This window comes from Canis lupus, chromosome 1 (genome assembly GCF_003254725.2).
Source record: "Canis lupus dingo isolate Sandy chromosome 1, ASM325472v2, whole genome shotgun sequence".
NCBI classification, from domain to species: Eukaryota; Metazoa; Chordata; class Mammalia; order Carnivora; family Canidae; genus Canis; species Canis lupus.
The window spans coordinates 118091417-118110249 of record NC_064243.1 but is presented as its reverse complement, the minus strand read 5'-3'; the positions used below and the strand labels follow the sequence as shown (position 1 = coordinate 118110249).

The following is an 18833-nucleotide window of genomic DNA, read 5'->3' as shown; positions in this document are numbered from 1 at the left end:
CCTACTGTTGTGCAACCTTCCTCATCCATCTCCAGAATGTTTTCATCTTCCCAACTGAAACCCTGCTCCCTTTAAACAATAACTCCCATTCCACCCTTCTCGCAACCCCAGGAAACCACCATTCTACCTTCTGTCTAGGTACCTCATATAAGTGGGATTGTACAATATTTGTCTTTTTGTAACAGGCTCCTTTCATTTACCATTATGTCTTTAAGGCTCATTCATATTGTAGCATGTGTCAGAGTTTCCTTCCTTTTTAAGGCTGATTAATATTCTAGCAGTTTCATTTAAATGTAGCATTGTGGGACATGTGTGTGCATGCATGAGAGAAAGAAAGAAGATTCAAAGATGACTCCAGGGTTTATCCCACGAGCACTTGGCCCACTGGTAGTGCTCTTTACTGAGATGGGGAGCAGTGGGGCAAGAGTAGGTTGGAAAAATAGGTCTGCAGTGCCTATTAGACATCCCAGGGGCAATGTCAAGTAGATAGTTGGATATACAAATTTGGAGTTCAAGGCTGAGGGCCAGACAGGAGATAGGAACTTAGGAACAGTTGAGTCAATAGATGGTATTTAAAGTTGTAAAACTGGACCAGGACATCAAGGAAGTGAACATAACCAGAGAACCAGAGGGAGAATCCAATGACGAGTGAGCCCTGCGGCACTCCAGTATTTAGAGGTGAGGAAATGACTCGGAAGGAGCCTAGGGGGTCTGCTGAAGGAGCAGCCAGAGAGTGAGATAGAGATGGAGCAGGTGCAGTGTCTTGAAAGCCAAGAGAAGCAAGTGTTTCAGGAAGGGGAGAGGGGCCCACTGTCCCAGATGCTGCTGAGGGGAGGTGAGAGACCGGCTTCCCCACCTCAGCCCAAGACTCCTGAGTGATATTTGATAATTATCCTGATTAGTTAAGATTTATAGCAATGTAACTAAAACTTCCTATGTTGCATGATAATAAATTGTTGATATATTTTCTTTTGGAAAGCACGCTATAAGACAGAACATATAAACAATCTAGTGTTACCAAAAAACCCACTTATACATACAAATATAGGCTGTACAGGAAACATGTAATCAGTGGTTATATCTATTTAGTGATATTTGGTAGATTTTTATTTAGCTGATCTTTTTTCCCTCTAATTTATTTACAGTGATTATGCATTACTGATGTGTTAAAGGTTTTGTGCACCAGAGTGCTCTGCCCATGAAGTAGTTCTGAAACTGTCTCTGTTGATATTTTCACCAGCAGGCGAGAGCAGCGTGTCCAGAGCCAGAATATAATCTTGTGTGAATAATTAGCATTTGGTGTTGGCGCAGCCACCCTTGGGCACGTGTTAGCTTTTCTTTCGTTTCCTTGTTCTCTCTCCTATACATAGCATGGCAACTTGCTCTAGGTTAATACCGACTGCAAAGAGATTTTTGTTGTTTTGTTAGTTGCTTTTTAAAAAATTTTTAAATATTTAAACATTCACTGTAATCGGTTTTAAGTCAGACTATACATAGTTTCAGTAAGTTTGTTTTTTGCATTTTTATACTGTAATCTAATCTTTGCAAAGCACTTTCCATAGCCTGGGCATGGTCCACTGCATTCTCTATTTCTCTGGAGACACATTTAGGTCTCTATATTACATTCTGGTCTATTGGTTAGGTCATTATGTAATAACTCTGGAATTATCATACGAACAAAAGAGCAAGGTTGAGGCTACTTGGAACCAACTGTTAGGTTTAAGGTAAAAGTAAATATTGCGGAGGAAGAAATGATTGAATGACTTTGGAATTTCTAGTAAAAGCAGCCAATCCAGATTGATTTCATTTCATTCACTCTAGACTTTTAAACTGATCAGAAATAAATGCTAGAATTCCTGGAAATGTTTAACAGTATGGTATATGTGATAGTTTTATTTGTTCTTCACTCTGGGGATGTGAGAAAGACGGATTGTTAAATGAGGTTGAATAGAAAATGAACTTGGTGAGACATGGTGTGTTTTAATATGAAAATCACAAGGCATGTTGGGAGATGGAGTGGATTTGGGCATTCTATCATCCCAACACAGGCATATATTCAGGGCTGAGTCAGGCCTTGCTTGGCCCTAGAACAGTGGTGACTAAAACCAAATTTTGAAATATTCTAGGAAGGTAGAGTTCCATTGATCCTCAGCATCAGTGGTGATACAGAAAGGTGGTCTTTTGGGATTCAGAATACGGTGACCTTAAACTGAAATCTGTTTTAATTAACAAAATGTTCAGATTAAAAGATCACCAAAAAGAAAAGGTTTTCTGATTCTATCCATCAGCATAATACCCTTAGCAGCAGATGTGGTATGTGTACATGGATATGAGAAAGTGAACTCATACCCTTTCCCACCATCATCAGGGAGTCCAAAAAACAAAGTTTCCTTTTAGTAGATCCTTGATGGCTGTCTATAATCCAAAATGCTCTGTGGACATTGAGAGGCAGGAGTGGCAAGTTCGCTGATGGTCTATATTCAGGAATTGGGCCTTTATAGGAATTTAAGTCACATTTAAAGGTTTCTCTTGGCATGCCTGGGTGGCTGAGCAGTTGAGCGTCTCCCTTCGGCTTAGGTCGTGATCCCAAGGTCCTGGGACTGAGTCCCGCATCGGGCTCCCTGAATGGAGCCTGCTTCTCTCTCTGCCTGTCTCTGACTCTCTCTGTGTGTCTCTCATGAATAGATAAATCTTAAAAAAAAAAAAAGTTTATCTTAATTCAGAAGTCTGATATTGGCCTGAAATTCTATATTTTATTTATTTAAATAATCTCTACACTCAAGCTGGGGTTCAAACTCACAACCCTGAGATCAATCCCATAGTCCAGTCCGCACGCTCCTCCAACTGAGCCAGCCAGGTGCCCCTAGATTAATCTTTTAAAAATGCAAATGTCAATTAATTCTGATTGCTTTATTTGAAATTCTTAAATGAGACTGATGTCCTAAAGAACTGAACAGATGTTTTTGGGTTTGAAATTCCTCAAGAGGTAAGAGAAGCTGCTCTTTTTCCCAAGCCTCTGGTACCCTCTCCTCTTTCACATTGCTGTTCCCAGCCAGTCTTAGCAGCTGCTCTCTGCTGTGGAATCATAAACTTTGAGACTCATGCCACCTAGGAGTGCCACAGGCTACCCCACTCGATACTCTCGTCCCAGTCCCTTTTCCACCATCAGAGAAGACTGAGCCATGCTTCTCGGTCTCTGTTCCCACCCCAGGGCCTGACACTGTGAGAAAATCAGGGTCCCTGCACCAGGGCTCCTCCTCTCTTCTAAGTAGCCACCTCTATTGTGGCTACATCCTGGATCTTATCATAGGGACACAGACTGGTCTGGTGCTTAGGAACACACCTTTTGGAGTCACATATCTGGCATCAGATCTCTGCTGTACCTCCTATCCACCTGGATTGGAGCAGGCATTGGAGCAGGCTTCTTTCTCAAAGCTTCACTGTTATGATCTGTAAAATGGATGCATTTCTGTTACAGAGTTGCTTTACTGCCAGTAAAGTGCTCAGTATGGGCTAAGCACTCAATGAACAGTAGCTGTTGATAGAGCTGTAGTTGTCTGTAGTTGTCTGTCTGCCTTAACCCCAGTGTCTCTGACTGCCTTAAGCATCTGTCCCCCAGATTGTCACCTCTGTTCTGCAGCCTCACTGAATCCCATAGTCCAGGCAGTATTCTCCATATGAAGGACAAAATAGCTGTCCATGGCCCTGAGGTCACATTCTTTCGAATTCACAACTCTAGAGTCTCTATTTCCTTCCAGGTTTGTCAGGGAGTCCCGAGGCCTGGCCCAGTTCTGGGTGGAGGTGTGGATGGGGTCTGTTAGAGGAAGAGACCCAGGCCGAGACAGGAGATGGGCAGAGGCAGGCTGGAGACTAAGCTCTGTCCTCTCTCAAGAGAAGATAGTGTTTATACATCTGTTACTTTAAGCCTTTGAGCAGATATAGCCTATGAAATAGCTTTTCCAAAGTCCAGGGTAGCCACCGATTTGATTGGCTTTTAGTGAATTGTTTACAACACAGATATTTTGTTGTAGCTGTAATGAGGACTAATGCTCCATGTATGGGGTTGGGGGGTGCAGATTGCCAAGCTCTGGTTGTCATCATTTCTTGTTTACAGGGAAGAAATTTAGATAAATGACTCATCCAAGGTCAAACATGTAAAAATGGTGGAGACATCTAGCATCTTTCCCCCACTTCCTCCTACAGCATCCTCCTCCTTCTTCCACCATCCCACCAACAGGGGTGCCTCCCAGCCCCATCCTCCCATCAAGCAGAGAATGGTGTCCTATTCTGGACCCGAAGACCCTGCATCAGGCTTTTCCCAGTAGCCCCTGACTTTGCATATTGACTTAGCGGTTTGCTCCCCACCATTAGAAAGTGACCCTGATGGGGTGCCTGGGTGGCTTAGTCTGTTGAGCATCCATCTCTTGATTTCAGCTCAGGTTGTGATTTCAGGGCCCTGAGATCGAGCCCAGTATCTGACCTCGACACTTAGTAGGGAATCTGCTTCTCTCCTTCTCCCTCTCCCTCTCTTGAATAAATAAATCTTTTTAAAAAGAAAGAAGGAAGGGGGCAGCCCTGGTGGCTCAGCAGTTTATGCTGCCTTCAGCCCAGGGTGTGATCCTGGAGATGCGGGATCGAGTCCCACGTCGGGCTCCCTGCATGGAGCCTCCTTCTCCCTCTGCCTATGTTTCTGCCTCTCTTTCTGTGTCTTAAATAAATAAATAAATAAATAAATAAATAAATAAATAAAATCTTAAAAAAAAAAAAGAAAGAAAGAAGGAAGAGGAAGGTAGCCCTCATGAGGACAAGGACTTGCTCATTGTCTTTCTTGTAGCATCCTTTGGCCTTTTGTCGTGCTTTGTACATATCAGGTATTTGCATATTACATATCTGAACAAATGAGTGACTTAATTGTATTGGTCAGAAGCTGGAAGCTTCTGGACCCCAGAGCAAACAGTACATGGCTTCTCCACCTCCCCCCCCTTCCCTCTTTGCTATAGCTGCCAAGAGTCTGAGCAAGGAGGAGGAGGAAGAGTTTGTGTATCTGAGGAGCCGGCTCCACTCCTCCTCCTGTGTCTGCACTCTGTGGGGCTTCCAGATACCCTCATTCTGGCCTAAGCCAGTCAAGGTTGAGTTTATCAGGTGCCTGGCGTGGGTGTTGCCAGCCCACAGCCGTATCCAACTGGCTCAAGCCAGTTGAAGGCAGTAGGGCACACTGGCAAAAGGCATAGACACTTGAGTCAAGTGATCACTCTGTTACATCCAGTTATTGTTCCCCTGACAAAGTTTTATAACCTTTCTGTGCTTTGGTCTTATTGTCTGTAAAATGGGAATGTTTTCATACAGTTGTTCCTAGGATGAAATGAGGTAATCCATGGTAGATTTTCAGCATAGGTAAAGTACATCGGAGTGTTCAATTAAGGCCAACTGCTAATGTGTACAGTACTAGATAAACGCTGTGTATTCTGTTCATGTCACAGGAGCCTAGGCTTCTAGGTCTGCTTGCTCTGTGTCCTTCACCCTGCCCCATCTGACACAGATCACTGATGGGGAGGAGCTTTGAGGCAGGTATGAGTAGAAACCCAGAGAGGTTTGAGTTGGGAGTTCAGCCTATAATTCTAATTGTTCTCCATAGAGGGCTGATGCTTTGGCATGAGATTTGTGTGAGTTTGTTTGTTTTAGTCTGGCCCTGGTGACTCCCACAGGGGAAAAATCCGAGGGAACAATTGTTACCACTGGGACTTACCACTGGGACTTGTTACCACTCTTTCTCCAGGAAGCAGAGCTCTGACCAGTGGGGATGGAAAAGGACAGCATCTAAAATGTGTGCCGGGGATCCCTGGGTGGCGCAGCGGTTTGGCGCCTGCCTTTGGCCCAGGGCGCGATCCTGGAGACCCGGGATCGAATCCCACGTCGGGCTCCCGGTGCATGGAGCCTGCTTCTCCCTCTGCCTGTGTCTCTGCCTCTCTCTCTCTCTCTCTCTGACTATCATAAATAAATAAAAATTTAAAAAAAATAAAAAATAAAAAAATAAAAAAATAAAATGTGTGCCGGAAGGTGAGAGGGCCCGACTTGAGTCTTTTTTTTTTTTTTAAGATTTTATTTATTTATTCATGAGAGACACAGAGAAAGAGAGAGGCAGAGACACAGGCAGAGGGAGAAGCAGGCTCTATGCAGGGAGCCTGACGTGGGACTCGATCCCGGGTCTTCAGGATCACGCCGTGGGCTGAAGGTGGCGCTAAACTGCTGAGCCACCCGGGCTGCCCCCCGCCCCCCCGACTTGAGTCTTACTTTTGGCTGCTTCAAGGGACAGGACTAGGCCAGGAGGTAGGCACTGGGGTCAGATTTTAGTTCCTTGTAAAGGCAATGGAAACAGTTCCCCAGCCATCACCACCTCTCATGCAGTGCACTGAGTGCTGACAGCAAGTGGGCCCTCTCAGTTGTGCTCCTACCAGTTGAATAAATTGCAAACTCAATGAATAAAGTAATTTCTTGAGTAAGTAATCTGTGTGAACCAATAAAATATGATAGACCCTCCATGGAAAAAATGTGAACGTTATGAAACATAAAAGAGTTAGGGATAGTTTTGTTGTTGTTGTCAAATATAGTGTGGGCAAAACAACTGTAAAAGTTTAGGGGGAAATGTTAGTAATGAAGTTCTCTGCTCACATTGCTTTGCAAGTGGCAAGATCTTGCTCTCCTTTATTATTTTTTTAATTTTTAATTTTTTTAGAGAAGAGGGTTTTTTAAAGATTTTATTTATTTATTTACTTATTTAAGAGAGAGCACGAGTGTGGGGAAGGGCAAAGGGAGAAGGAGAAGCAGACTCCCCACTGAGCAGGGAACCCAACCCGGGGCTTGATCCCAGGACCCTGGGATCATGACCTGAGCCACCATCAGGCACTTAACTAACTGAGCCACCCAGGTACCTCTCTTGCTCTCCTTTAAAGAAAAAAAAAGTAGGAAATCAGAGAGAACACCTTTGTAGCTAGGGTTACCTCAAGAAAGCAAACAGGAAATAACATCAGAGAATGGCTTTGGGCAGTGCCAAGGAAGGCAAATAAATGCGCATTGGTATCTTAAAATATTTATGGTATACAGTATTTTTTGGCATATATAGTTACATACTAACAATATATATTATGTATATGGTATTTTTTAAAGATTTTATTGATTTATCTGAGAGAAAGCGAGAGTGAGCAGGAGATGGGGGGAGGGGCAAAAGGAGAAGTCAGACTCTGCACCGCACTGAGCAGGGAGCACAACTTGGGGCTTGATCCTAGGACCCTGGGATCATGACCTCAGCTGAATGTAGACACTTAACCAACTGAGCGACCCAGGCCCCCTGTAGATAGTATTTTTTAAAATGAATTCCCTACTTTAATTCCCTACTGCTTCATCAACCAACTAACTATTGATATGCATCAGAAGAGTGAGTTTCTACTGTTGTGACAAGTGGAGTCATCCAGTATGTTTTGTTGACTCTCAGAAGACTGGTCTGTCAGCTTTGTTTCCTAAGACTGGAATTATGACATACAGCTATGTTAATAACACTGTTACCAAAATAACCTGTATCTTTGGATTCCGTTTCTAATAGCATGTCTTCTTATAGTCAGACTGACCTTTCAGATTTTCAGTCACATGGCTTTTACTCTGCCTTCTGAATGTTATGTGCACATAACTGGAACTGTGGGTTCCTCTGGTTCATTAGGAGCCCAGAGACAATCAGGGTTAGTGTGAGCCAGAGTCTATGTGAGGGGAGTGGAGAACAGGAGTAGGGGGGCCAAGTGGGAACTGGGAAGGCCCATTTGAACCTTGGGGTCTGCTGTTTGGTTGAAACATTTTGACTTGTTGGCATCAGGCACCCAGGGGCAAACATGAGAACAAAGATCCTTCTAAGGCATAGTGACTTTCTAGCTTCCTGTGATTTCAGATCTCCAGGTACTGTTATCTTCTGCTCAAATTGATAATTAACAGTATATTGTACTAATGCACTAGCAACCCACAACCTAAAAAGCCCTGGCTTTCTTGTTTTCACAGGTGTTGGGACGGTGTTTCTTGACAGTGGTGCAGGTCCATTTCCAGTTTCTGACCCAGGCCTTACAGAAGGTCCAGCCTGTAGCCCACTCCTGCTTTGCTGAGGTTGTTGTGCCAGAAAAAAAGAACAGCAGTGGCGGCAGCTTATCTGGCATGAGCCACACACCTGAATTGGAGGAAGCTGTGCGATCCTGGCGGGGGGCTGCCGAGGTAACCCTGACTTGGGGGAGATTGGTGCCCTGTGTTCAAATAGCAGCAGCCCCAGAGGACCTTTGCCTGTTGGTTGCTAAAAGAGGGGTTTTATTTAGAAATGTTAGTCTTAAACTGTTATCGTTAGCTTGTTCATTCACTTAACAGTGAATGCCCACTTTGTGCCAGGCATGGGCCAGGCACCGGGATGACGGCCTCTACTCACAGCCTCCTAAGAGGAAGGGCCTACAAAAACAGGGTGAAAGGGCTGTGATGGAGGTGTGCAGGAGCCCAGAGAAAGGGCCCTGCCTCTGACTAGGAGCAGTGCCACAAAGCATCAAGGAAGAGGGACCAGGGAGAAGAGGCCAGAGCCTCAGTCTGGAAAGACAGGCCAGAACTGGCTGTGGAGGGTAAGTGGTCAGCTAGGCAGCCAGGTGGGGATGTGACCAGTGACAACACATTTCTTGTAGGCATTTTAATACTCCTTTGTGTCCAGGCCGGGGGTGGGAGAGAAGAGGGGTGTGCGGAAAGCCTTTTAGGTCGGGACTTCAACTAGGACTTATTAATGCATTTTACAGAGTAAAAGATAGTTTACAGTTAAGGAGTATCATATTGATTTCTTATATACTGTCTAGTTTGAATCCCTCTGTAACTAAATTGGCCAAGTATTTCATTTCATGTTTTAGAAATCTGCTTTAATCAAATTTTAAGTGTGATTTTGCACACTTTCACACTGTACATTCTTAAATTTTCTTATTATTTCAGTTTTATGCTGTTCTGCAGTGTTATTTCTTTTGAATTTCCTTTCAGTTCCTTTGTCTTGTTGCCTTGCAACCCTCTGTGTCCTATCTGTTGCTGGGCTCCAACCTCCTGATCACACAGCTCATATTCATACCCAGTCTTCTCCACTACTCCTGGTGACATCATTGTGCTGAGAACCCAGCGTACAGTGAGGCCCTACGGCACTTCCTTGACCTTCTCCCCTTAACGTTTTTCTTCACCCACTTGAGTCTGCCCACACCTTTCTGCTTACCTGCCAGCCAGTGACCCTGTCCCACATGGCACTGAGAAAACAGAATCCACCTGGCAGCAGCCCCCCGGGTTCTCAGCACCAAAACGATACCGTTCTCCTTCAAACCTTCTCCTCCTTCAAACCCTCTCTTTTCCTCCTTCAAACGCACTTCGCACTTCTCATCATTCCCTCATTACAGCAGAGGAAGTGCCCTCTCCTCCCATCAGGTGCCTGCCCTGTCCACACCATCCCCCGCCCTCAAGGCTTCTGTGGTGGGACCATGTGTGTTCTCTCTTTCCTCTTCAGCACGTTTCCCTCACTACATGAACACATTTACACAAAATCCTCGCTGTCCTGCCCTGTGTCTCTGCTCTTTTCACAGCCAACTTCTTGGAAGGATTACCCACCTCACCTTTAAGTCGTTCTAAAAAAAGATTATTATGAAACACTTCAAGCATTTAGGAAATGTCACATATACTCTCTTTTAGTTTCATCAGGTGAATCTTAACTCTTTACCAGTTGCTTCATGTCTTTTATTTACTTACTTACTTACTCACTGACTTATTTTTAAGCAGGCTCCATGCCCAATGTGGGGCTTGACCTCACAACCCTGAGATTAAGAGTCGCGTGCTCTTCCGATTGAGTCAGCCAGGTGCCCCTTTTGTGCCTTTTATTTTTAACAGAAAAAAATACTGTTTACAAATGCAGTTGAGTTCCCTTTGCAACTTTTTACTGTCTTACTCACATCTCTTCCTTTGTAGAGATAACTTCTTTTGAATTTAGAGTTTGTGAGTCCTGTGCACATTTTTGTATTTTTACTCTGTATCTCTGTATCCATAGATAATGTTTCTATTTTGCACAATATGAAACTTTATATAAATGACATCATTCAGATGTCAGTGAAATCTGGCTTCCACTCACACAAAAACAAGCATTTTCTTCTCAAGGTCACTAATGCCTTCTGTGTGGCCAAATCCAGGGGAGCATTTGACTCCATTCAGCACTCAGGGCAATGTGGGCCCTTGGACATCTCTCTTCCTGTGGCATCCCTGAACCAGGCATTAACCTCTTGGGTCATCCTCTGAGTCTACTTTGCTAGCTTCTCCTCTTCAACATTACTTAGAAATGTCAGTTTCTCAAAGCTCAGTTCTGGGTGCCCTTCTTCCTGTTAGGTCTAGATAGCCTTGGAGCTTTAAGAACTGTCAGTGTGGTGGGGGTCCTCAAATATGTGTGACCAGTCCACCTCCATGGGCTCCAGGCCCCTGTATTCAGCTCTTACCTCAGGTATCCAGGTAGCCCAGGCTTAGCTTTTCCTCAGATCCCTGGTCCTCCACAGATTTTCCCCATGCTAGCAAGTGCTGCCATCCCACACTGAGTACTTCATGCAAAAAACTGAGATATATCTTCCTGTCTTTTCATCGTATCTATGTCCATTCAGTTAGCCCTGCAGGTCCCACACCCAAAGTATTATTCCAGATCTGTCTCTTTCTGTCATTGCCCTAGTTTAGAGAGTCACTACTCTCCCCTGACACCTGCCGTAACTGGACTCCCTTGCTCTCCTCCTTGTCTTGCCATCCTTCAGCACTCACTCTCCATTTAAAATTGGATAATGTTCCTATTTCCTTAGGGTAAAGTATAGATCCTTCACCACGACCTGCCTCGTCCACACAGTCTGGTTCCTACCTTGCTCCTCGCTAGCCTGATCTGTGGCCTCTCTCCCCCTTCCTCATTGGGTTCTAGTTTCTTTACTGACATATCTGTTCATCCATCTCACACTTCAGTTGTCTGTCTCCTCCTCCTCCTTAAACTCATAACCTAAATAAATAAAATATTTTTTAAAAAGTCAAATAAGTTGTTGGATGTTTCTTTTTTTTTAAGATTTTATTTATTTATTCATGAGATACACAGAGAGAGAAGCAGAGACATAGGCAGAGGGAGAAGCAGGCTCCATGCAGGGAGCCTGATGTGGGACTCAATCCTGGGTCTCCGGGATCACATCCTGGCCCAAAGGCAGACACTAAACCGCTGAGCCACCCAGGCGACCCAAGAGTCAAATAGTTTTAAACTGAGACTTTTAGGGTTTAGGGATTGAATGGAATGGTAGTCATGGGTAATTTGTGAAGCTCTGGAAACTTTATAGCATTATAGCTGCTAGTTACTTTCCTGCAATTTTGTTAAATATTATAATTCCTTCAACAAAAGAACAAAAATTAGCTGTTAAAAATGTTAATTGTTGCACAAATATTATTGCAACAAAAATAGACATTGAAAAATTCAAAGATGGGTCACTTGGGTGGCTCAGTGGTTGCGCATCTGCCTTTGGCTCAGGTCGTGATCCCAGGGTCCTGGGATCCAGTCCCGCAACAGGCTCCCTAAAGGGAGCCTGCTTCGCCTTCTGCCTGCATCTCTGCCTCTCTCTCTCTCTCTGTTTCTCATGAATAAATAAATCTTAATAAATAAATAAATAAATCTTAAAAAAAATAAATCAGGAAAGTTCATCCTGAATTCTTCCTCCCACCTAAAAAACATATTTTTCTGTATTCTCTGATCCTGGCCCATATGTATAGATAACTTATATTTTATCACGAGACATTGGTTCGTTTTTTTCTTGTTTCTCTGTCTTGTTTATGTACTCTCATAAACATATTTAATAACTGAACAGTACGTATTTAAATTTTTTGTGCATATTTCAGAAGTACTCTTTTTCCTTTAACGTTCCAATGTACATTTGTTTCCCATTCTCTGTTTGTGTGGCTTTTTACTTTGGTGTATAGGAGTACCTAACCTTATGTGTTCTTTATTATTATTATTATTATTCTGGAAACTACAAGTGTCAATATTCTAGCTTCTCTGCCTTTTAAAGCAGGGAAATAAAAAATGTGAAGGTTTGACATATAAAATAAATTAATAACAGGCAGGTAAGTTGTCCTTCCAGGGTTTTGCTGTGTCAGCTTTGCTTTCTCTTCAAGATGCTTGATTTCATCTTCCTAAATTTCTGGCTGCTTACTTTGTAATACAGGCAATCCAGAATGTCTGGTGTACATCTAATACTTAGTTTCTTGCTTTAACATAGTTTTTGGTTTTTGTTTCTTGTTTTTTAAATGTTGCTAATGTCTGTCACATTCTCTGTCACCTACCGGCCACTGTTATTGTTGCAGGCAACATCCAGACTGAGGGAAAGAGGCTGTGACGGCCGCCTGGCAGGCATTGAAGTTCAGCAGCTCTTCTGTTCTCAAAGCGCAGCAATTCCTGAGCACCAGCTCAAAGAACTGAACATGAAAATCGACAGTGCTTTGCAAGTAAGTGTTTTAGAACAGGCACATAGTTATCCAAGGACACAAACAAGGGAGGAAGTTCAAGTGGTGATGTTGAACCAATTGGAAAAAATAGTAAGGATGAGGTGCCTGAGTGGCTCAGTCAGTTAAACATCTGCCTCTGCCTCAGATCATGATCCTCATGATCCCAGGGTCCTGGGATCAAGCCCCAAGGTGGGCTCCCTGCTCAGCAGGGAGTTTGCTTTTTCCTCTCTTGCTCCCCATGTTTGTGCATGCTCGCTCACTCTCTCTCTCTCTCTCTCTCTCTCTCTCTCTGTCAAATAAATAAATTAAAATCTTTAAAAAGAATAGTAAGACGATAGTTGGCTTGAAGTCTTTTAATTAACTATAGAATTTTTAAATTTCTGTTATCACTGGACATTGTCATTTTATAATCTGTATAATCTTGATTCTTAAAAATCCATTTTTTTTGCAGGCGTATAAAATAGCTCTGGAAAGCCTAGGCCACTGTGAATATGCAATGAAAGCTGGTTTCCACCTGAATCCAAAGGCAATTGAAGCCAGTTTACAGGTACGCTTCTCTCTCTGGGAGATCTGAGTGGAGATCCTGTGGTACGGAAGATTCGCCACACCAAGTGAACCAAGTGGCTTGGCAAGATGTGCTGTGGGTCACCTCTCCTCTCCTCTCCTCCCCAAACCTCTCATAGGGCTGCTGTAGTGAGGCTGAAGCGCAGCAGACGGGGCGGAGGCAGACTCCCCCGCAGCCCATGCAGTGTGAGCTTCCCACCGTCCCTGTGCAGATAGGATCACACTTCCTGAAGGGCGTCTCCTTCAACGAATCGGCCGCCGACAACTTGAAACTTAAGACGGTAGCTTTTCATGGGGTTTCAGTGTGAACATGGAAATAGTTCTTCAGGGAAACGTAAGGGCTTGTAAGGAATATAGATTAAAAAATAAAACTGAAGTCAAAACAGGAGGTATTAGTAAACTGGTGTCTAAAAGCGGAGTGTGGCGACTTATTTTAATGAGACATTTGCCAAGTTTTATTCAAAATTTTGTTAAATGTTCAACATAAAGTGTTTTGAGAGTACACTATGAAATACTATTTATGATTAATATTTTAGCAGACTTTGTGAATTCAATAAGAAGAGAAATCTTGTCATAATACTGCAGTAATTATGACCATTTGTGGGGCATGGTGTGTGCCAGGCATTGTGCCAAGTGGTTCACATGCACTGTCTCATTTATCAAATGCTCACTCATGAGATGGGTACTGCTCTTTTCTCTCTTTGACAGATAGAGGAACTAAGACTCAGGCTCACACAGCTAGAAAGTAGTAGACTGGAATTTGAGGTTATGTAGTCTGTTTCCAGAGCCTGCATACCTGACCACTTGGTCATCCAAAATAAAGTTGAGGTTTTCATTGGTATTTGTTTTTGCCAGATGATTTGGCTCCTTATTTAGAGAGATTCAGAATTTCAAAATTCTTCAACCAGTTTGCATTAGCAAATTACTATATGATGCTGTGTTTTGTGCTAGTATAGAAATCACATGTATGTATTGATGTATGTGTTTCCATATTCTCAGAGGATATCCGACGATAATTATTTATGACATTAAAATGACATGATTTGGAGGGACTGAAACAAAGTGCTTTTCTCTTGAGGACCTGTAAATTCATTTTGACAAATTTTAGAATCTTGTACAGGTTTATCTTGAGCTCTCGTCTTCCCAATCCATAGCATACAATGTTACAACTGATCAAGGAGGCGGGCTGCTATAATGGAATCACACCTAGGGACGATCTTCCTGTGACTGAAGTACTGAACCAGGTGTGCCCATCCACGTGGCGGGGTGCCTGCAAGACTGCCGTGCAGCTGCTGTTTGGCCAGGCTGGACTGGTGAGTGAACATGTGGGATGCATGGAAGAGGGAGAGCAGAGAGCCGTGTTCCCAGGATGCGAGTGTGTGGTGTGGGCACAGGTGTGGAAATACTGAATATTTGGCATTACAGGGTGTAGACCATGTGGAGAAGGTAAAGGAAAAGCAGGATTAAAAAGCTTTTTTGGGGATCCCTGGGTGGCGCAGTCTCTCTGTGACTATCATAAATAAATAAATTTAAAAAAAAAAAAGCTTTTTTGTTGTCTTTTATAGATTGATAATATGTATTCATAGGAAACCTAGTTGCAAAATGATGTTGTAGGTTGTTCTCATTTTATTTTCTTAAGATTTTATTTATTTATTCATGAGTATACATAGAGAGAAGAGAGAGAGAGAGGCAGAGACACAGGCAGAGGGAGAAGCAGGCTTCACGCAGGGAGCCTGACGTGGGACTCTATCCAGGGTCTCCAGGATCACACCCCGGGCTGCAGGCGGTGCTAAACCGCTGAGCCACCGGGGCTGCCCAGTTGTCCTCATTTTAAAGAGACTCATATGTTAGTAATGATTTGATGGGGAGAGCCTCTTTGCCCAGCTTCCCTACCTTGGAGCCACAGTGGATGTCTTTCTGATGCTCAAACGTGCCATGCTTCTTCCTGTCTCAGGCCTTTGCACTTGCTGCTCTTTTAACCTGAGAATACTTCTCTCTAGTCTTCATGTGACGCTCCTTAGCTTCATGATGTCAGCTCACAATACCTCCTCCTCCGAGAAACCTCCATGGTACAAGTAATCCCCCCACCCAGTCACTTTGTATCCCAGCTCTCTTTTTATCTCCTTCCTAGCAATAAAATAACATCAACTCAGAAATAAATTTAGTCTTTTCACCTTTGTAGAGAAGAATAACTTTTGGTAGAGTTGGGTGGGATCAGGAAATGAACATCTGAAATCCCCATTTAGCTTTTTGTTTGGCATCTAAGACCCATATAACCTTATATACTTGATCCCACTTTCTAGAATTAAATGACTACTTTTTGAAAAGATACGGCATTTTAGTCAGAGGTTAAAGGTAACTAATTAGAGATTAAGAAAATTTAAAAAACTGTTTCTTACTCTAATTCCTACTTTATCCAGAAATGGAACTGTTGGGAGGATTGCTGTCCTTTTGTGTCACATGGGGGAGAGCTCAGGTGGCCTACCTCAGGGTGGTGCTGCCTTGTGTAGGACCAGGTGAGGGCCTGTCCACAGTAGTGAATTCTGCTTCCTTTAGCATCTAGTCCTTAATACAGGAGTCCCTAAGAGAAGGATCAAGCTAGAGACACCCTGCTGACATATGTGAGAGAACCCACTGCCTCTAGGAAATTGATCCATATTCCCAGAGATCATTTTTTTTTTTAAGATTTTATTTATTTATTCATGAGAGACAGAGACACAGGCAGAGGGAGAAACAGGCTCCATGCAGGGAGCCCGATGTGGGACTCGATCCCGGGACTTCAGGACCACACCCTGGGCTGAAGGCAGGTGCTAAACCGCTGAGCCACCCAGGGATCCCCCAAAGATCATTTTGGCTGAAACTAGGACAACCATGGCATAAGTTCTCCAGAAAGGAGTGGGTAAAGTACGGCAGAAGGACACACAGGCTGTTTTGGGAAAACATTGTAGGTTAAAAAAAAAAAAAGTCCCATGTTACGGAGAGAGCAGAAATTTCTTCTAGTTCCTTACTCCTTGCTCCCAGGGCACCTTTGTGTGTGACTGACAAAGAACCTTTAGATTATGGGCTCTGGAGATAGGCGGAGAGAGGAAACACCTGCCTGGTCCAACAATGGCTATTACTTGGACAGGAAGTCTTTTCCAAAGGACATTGCAGACCAGCTGTGGGAACTCTGTTTACAGCAGTGGAAATCAGCTCCATTAGAGGCTGAATTTAGAATCATAATAAGCATTTCTGCATGGCTTTTGAACTATATCAGATTTATTTATTTATTTTTAAGTAATCTCAACACTCAATGTGGGGCTCGAACTCACGACCCTGAGATCAACATTCAAATGCTCTACCAACTGGGCCAGCCAGACACCCATAACAGATTTATTTTTAAAGTGCTTTATGATTATTTTCTTAAATTCTTTTAGTTATTTTAAAATCTATTAATCATTTTGTCAAACCCTAGATTACCTAGGCTACTATCTCACCTGTGTAATATTAAAGACTACTCCAAATAAGAAACCATTGGGATGACTGGCTGGGTCAATCAGTTAAGCATCTGACTCTTGATTTTGGCTCAGGTCATGATCTAAAGGTTGTGAGATCTCAGCCCCACGTCAGGTCTCTCTGTCCCTCTGTTCCTTCTGCCCTACCCCCTGCTCACACATTCTCTCTCTCTTAAAAAAAAAAAAAAAAAAAGAGAGAGAGAGAGAAAGAGAAAAGAAGAAATCTTTGAGAGAAGAATCATCTTCACCTTTCTGACCTAGTTGTTTTTATCGATGGTTGAGGATAAAATGAACTTTTTAAAAAAACCTTCATCTACTTCTAGCTTGTATTCAGTCATTACAAATGGACTTTTCTGAAGCTGTGGTTAGATTTTTAATGACAGTTTTACTTTCAAGTGCATAAAGTAAAAAAATACTAAAAGGAAACAAAAATAATTCCTAATTAACATATTTATGATTTGGAAAAAGTACTAAAAGTGCTTACAAAGTTCAGTACATCCTGCATCTAGAGTTTGGTTTCTGTTTATTGAAGTATTACTGTGTTCAGTCATTTTTATTACTTATATTTGTCTTCATGCGGCTCTTGACTGGCCTCTGCACAATTGCCTTGCCATGAGCATAGTGCTTGCCAGAGTCTCTCAGTATTAGTAGGCTCATCTATTGATGTTTGTAATTCATTTTCCTCTCTGAAAGCTGATTATTGTTTCTCTCTCTCTCTTTTAGGTGGTAGTTGACACAGCACAGATTGAAAATAAAGAAGCCTATGCCCCCCAGATCAGTTTAGAGGGCTCCAGAATTGTGGTTCAAGTCCCATCCACATGGTAATGTGACTCTTAACACAAGCTTAAGCTCTGATTGAAGTTCCCACATCTTTGAAAAGAGTGCTTTGTTTTGGACAAAATCCTGCATTAAGTGACATGTCAGGTCTTGCTACTTGTACAAGTACATGGGCAATGATATGTCATGGTTATCAGTCTATGATAAGGAAGCCAGGATGTCTGAAAAATAAGGTTTTTTTGACCAATAATGTAAGTAAGATGTTGTATACTCATGGATCACAATGAGCAACATTATCTTCTCTGTTACTGAGTCCACAGCTTTTGAATAGAGTACATCATTTTCTCAAAGTCACCAGTGCTTCTCTAAAGCTGAGCACAGAACATAGAATCCCTTCTCCTCCTCTGTTTCAGTAACAACCCTGATGGTCTTGGACTCATGCTATTATAAGTCTGGGGGCGGGGGGATCCCTGGGTGGCTCAGCGGTTTAGAGCCTGCCTTTGGCCCAGGGTGTGATCCTGGAGTCCCGGGATCAAGTCCCACATCGGGCTCCCTGCATGGAGCCTGCTTTGCCCTCTGCCTGTGTCTCTGCCTCTCTCTTCTTGTCTCTCTCATGAATAAATAAATAAAGTCTTTAAAAACAAAACAAGTCTGGGGACGGACTGAGCCATTTTTATTTTTAATTATTTAATTACATTTATAGCCTTAAAATAGATAAAGTATCCTTTGTAGTTTTTTAAAACAGAAGCTCCTACAGATTAGTAAGAAAATGGACAAGGTGCATGAATAAGTAACCAAAAAGACACACAGTCAACAAATAGATGAAGAAAATATGTAACCTCACCTGATAAAGGCAGAGTGAAGAAACAATACAATGTTGTTTTTGCCCTTCATGTTGTTAAATTGTTTTAAAATAATAAATAAATTTGAAAAAAAAAAAAAAGAAAATAAAGGTTTTGGCCAGACTGTACAAAAACAGGTACAGGAGGTGGATAAATCATACGGCATTACTGGAGGGCAGTTCAGTGTATCAGAAGCCTAAAATAAGAGATGTGATCTCAGGAGTTCCACAGTTCCACCTCTGGGGATTTATCCTTGTGATGTGCATATAAATCCAACTAGAGGATCAGCATCATAACCTTATGAATAAATAGCAAAAACTGAGCATCTGTTAGAAGGCTTCTGTTATTAAGATTGTGATATGAATGAGTAACCACATAGAAAAGTCTTGAAACATTTTGGTGGGAAGAGATGTAGTAAGGCATGATGGCACTCTTGGTGCTTGTGTGGACTAAAGTGGTAACTGAGTAATTTATTTGAGTTGTATTTAAACCATTTCTCCTTGAAATGTGAGGGTCCAATGGTAGACTCTGCCAAAAGTTCTAGGACTTGGTATGTTAAGGAAAGGCAAGCAGTTCACTTCATGTCCCCAAACCTCCCTTCTAGGAGTTCCCTCCTCCC

At 42.7% G+C, this 18833-nt stretch overlaps 1 protein-coding gene across 5 annotated transcripts in view; it reads left to right on the top strand.

Annotated features, from left to right (window-relative positions):
• The window catches only part of GARRE1 (granule associated Rac and RHOG effector 1), a 77219-nt gene that overhangs the window by 42667 nt on the left and 15719 nt on the right, over positions 1-18833 (top strand). For all 5 annotated transcript variants that reach the window (XM_025425180.3, XM_035706465.2, XM_025425181.3 and 2 more), the window contains 6 exons: positions 8041-8247; positions 12397-12537; positions 12989-13084; positions 13221-13382; positions 14256-14414; positions 17319-17416. In XM_025425180.3, the coding sequence (XP_025280965.1) occupies positions 8041-8247; positions 12397-12537; positions 12989-13084; positions 13221-13382; positions 14256-14414; positions 17319-17416 (863 nt within the window). The remainder of the gene's footprint in view (positions 1-8040; positions 8248-12396; positions 12538-12988; positions 13085-13220; positions 13383-14255; positions 14415-17318; positions 17417-18833) is intronic.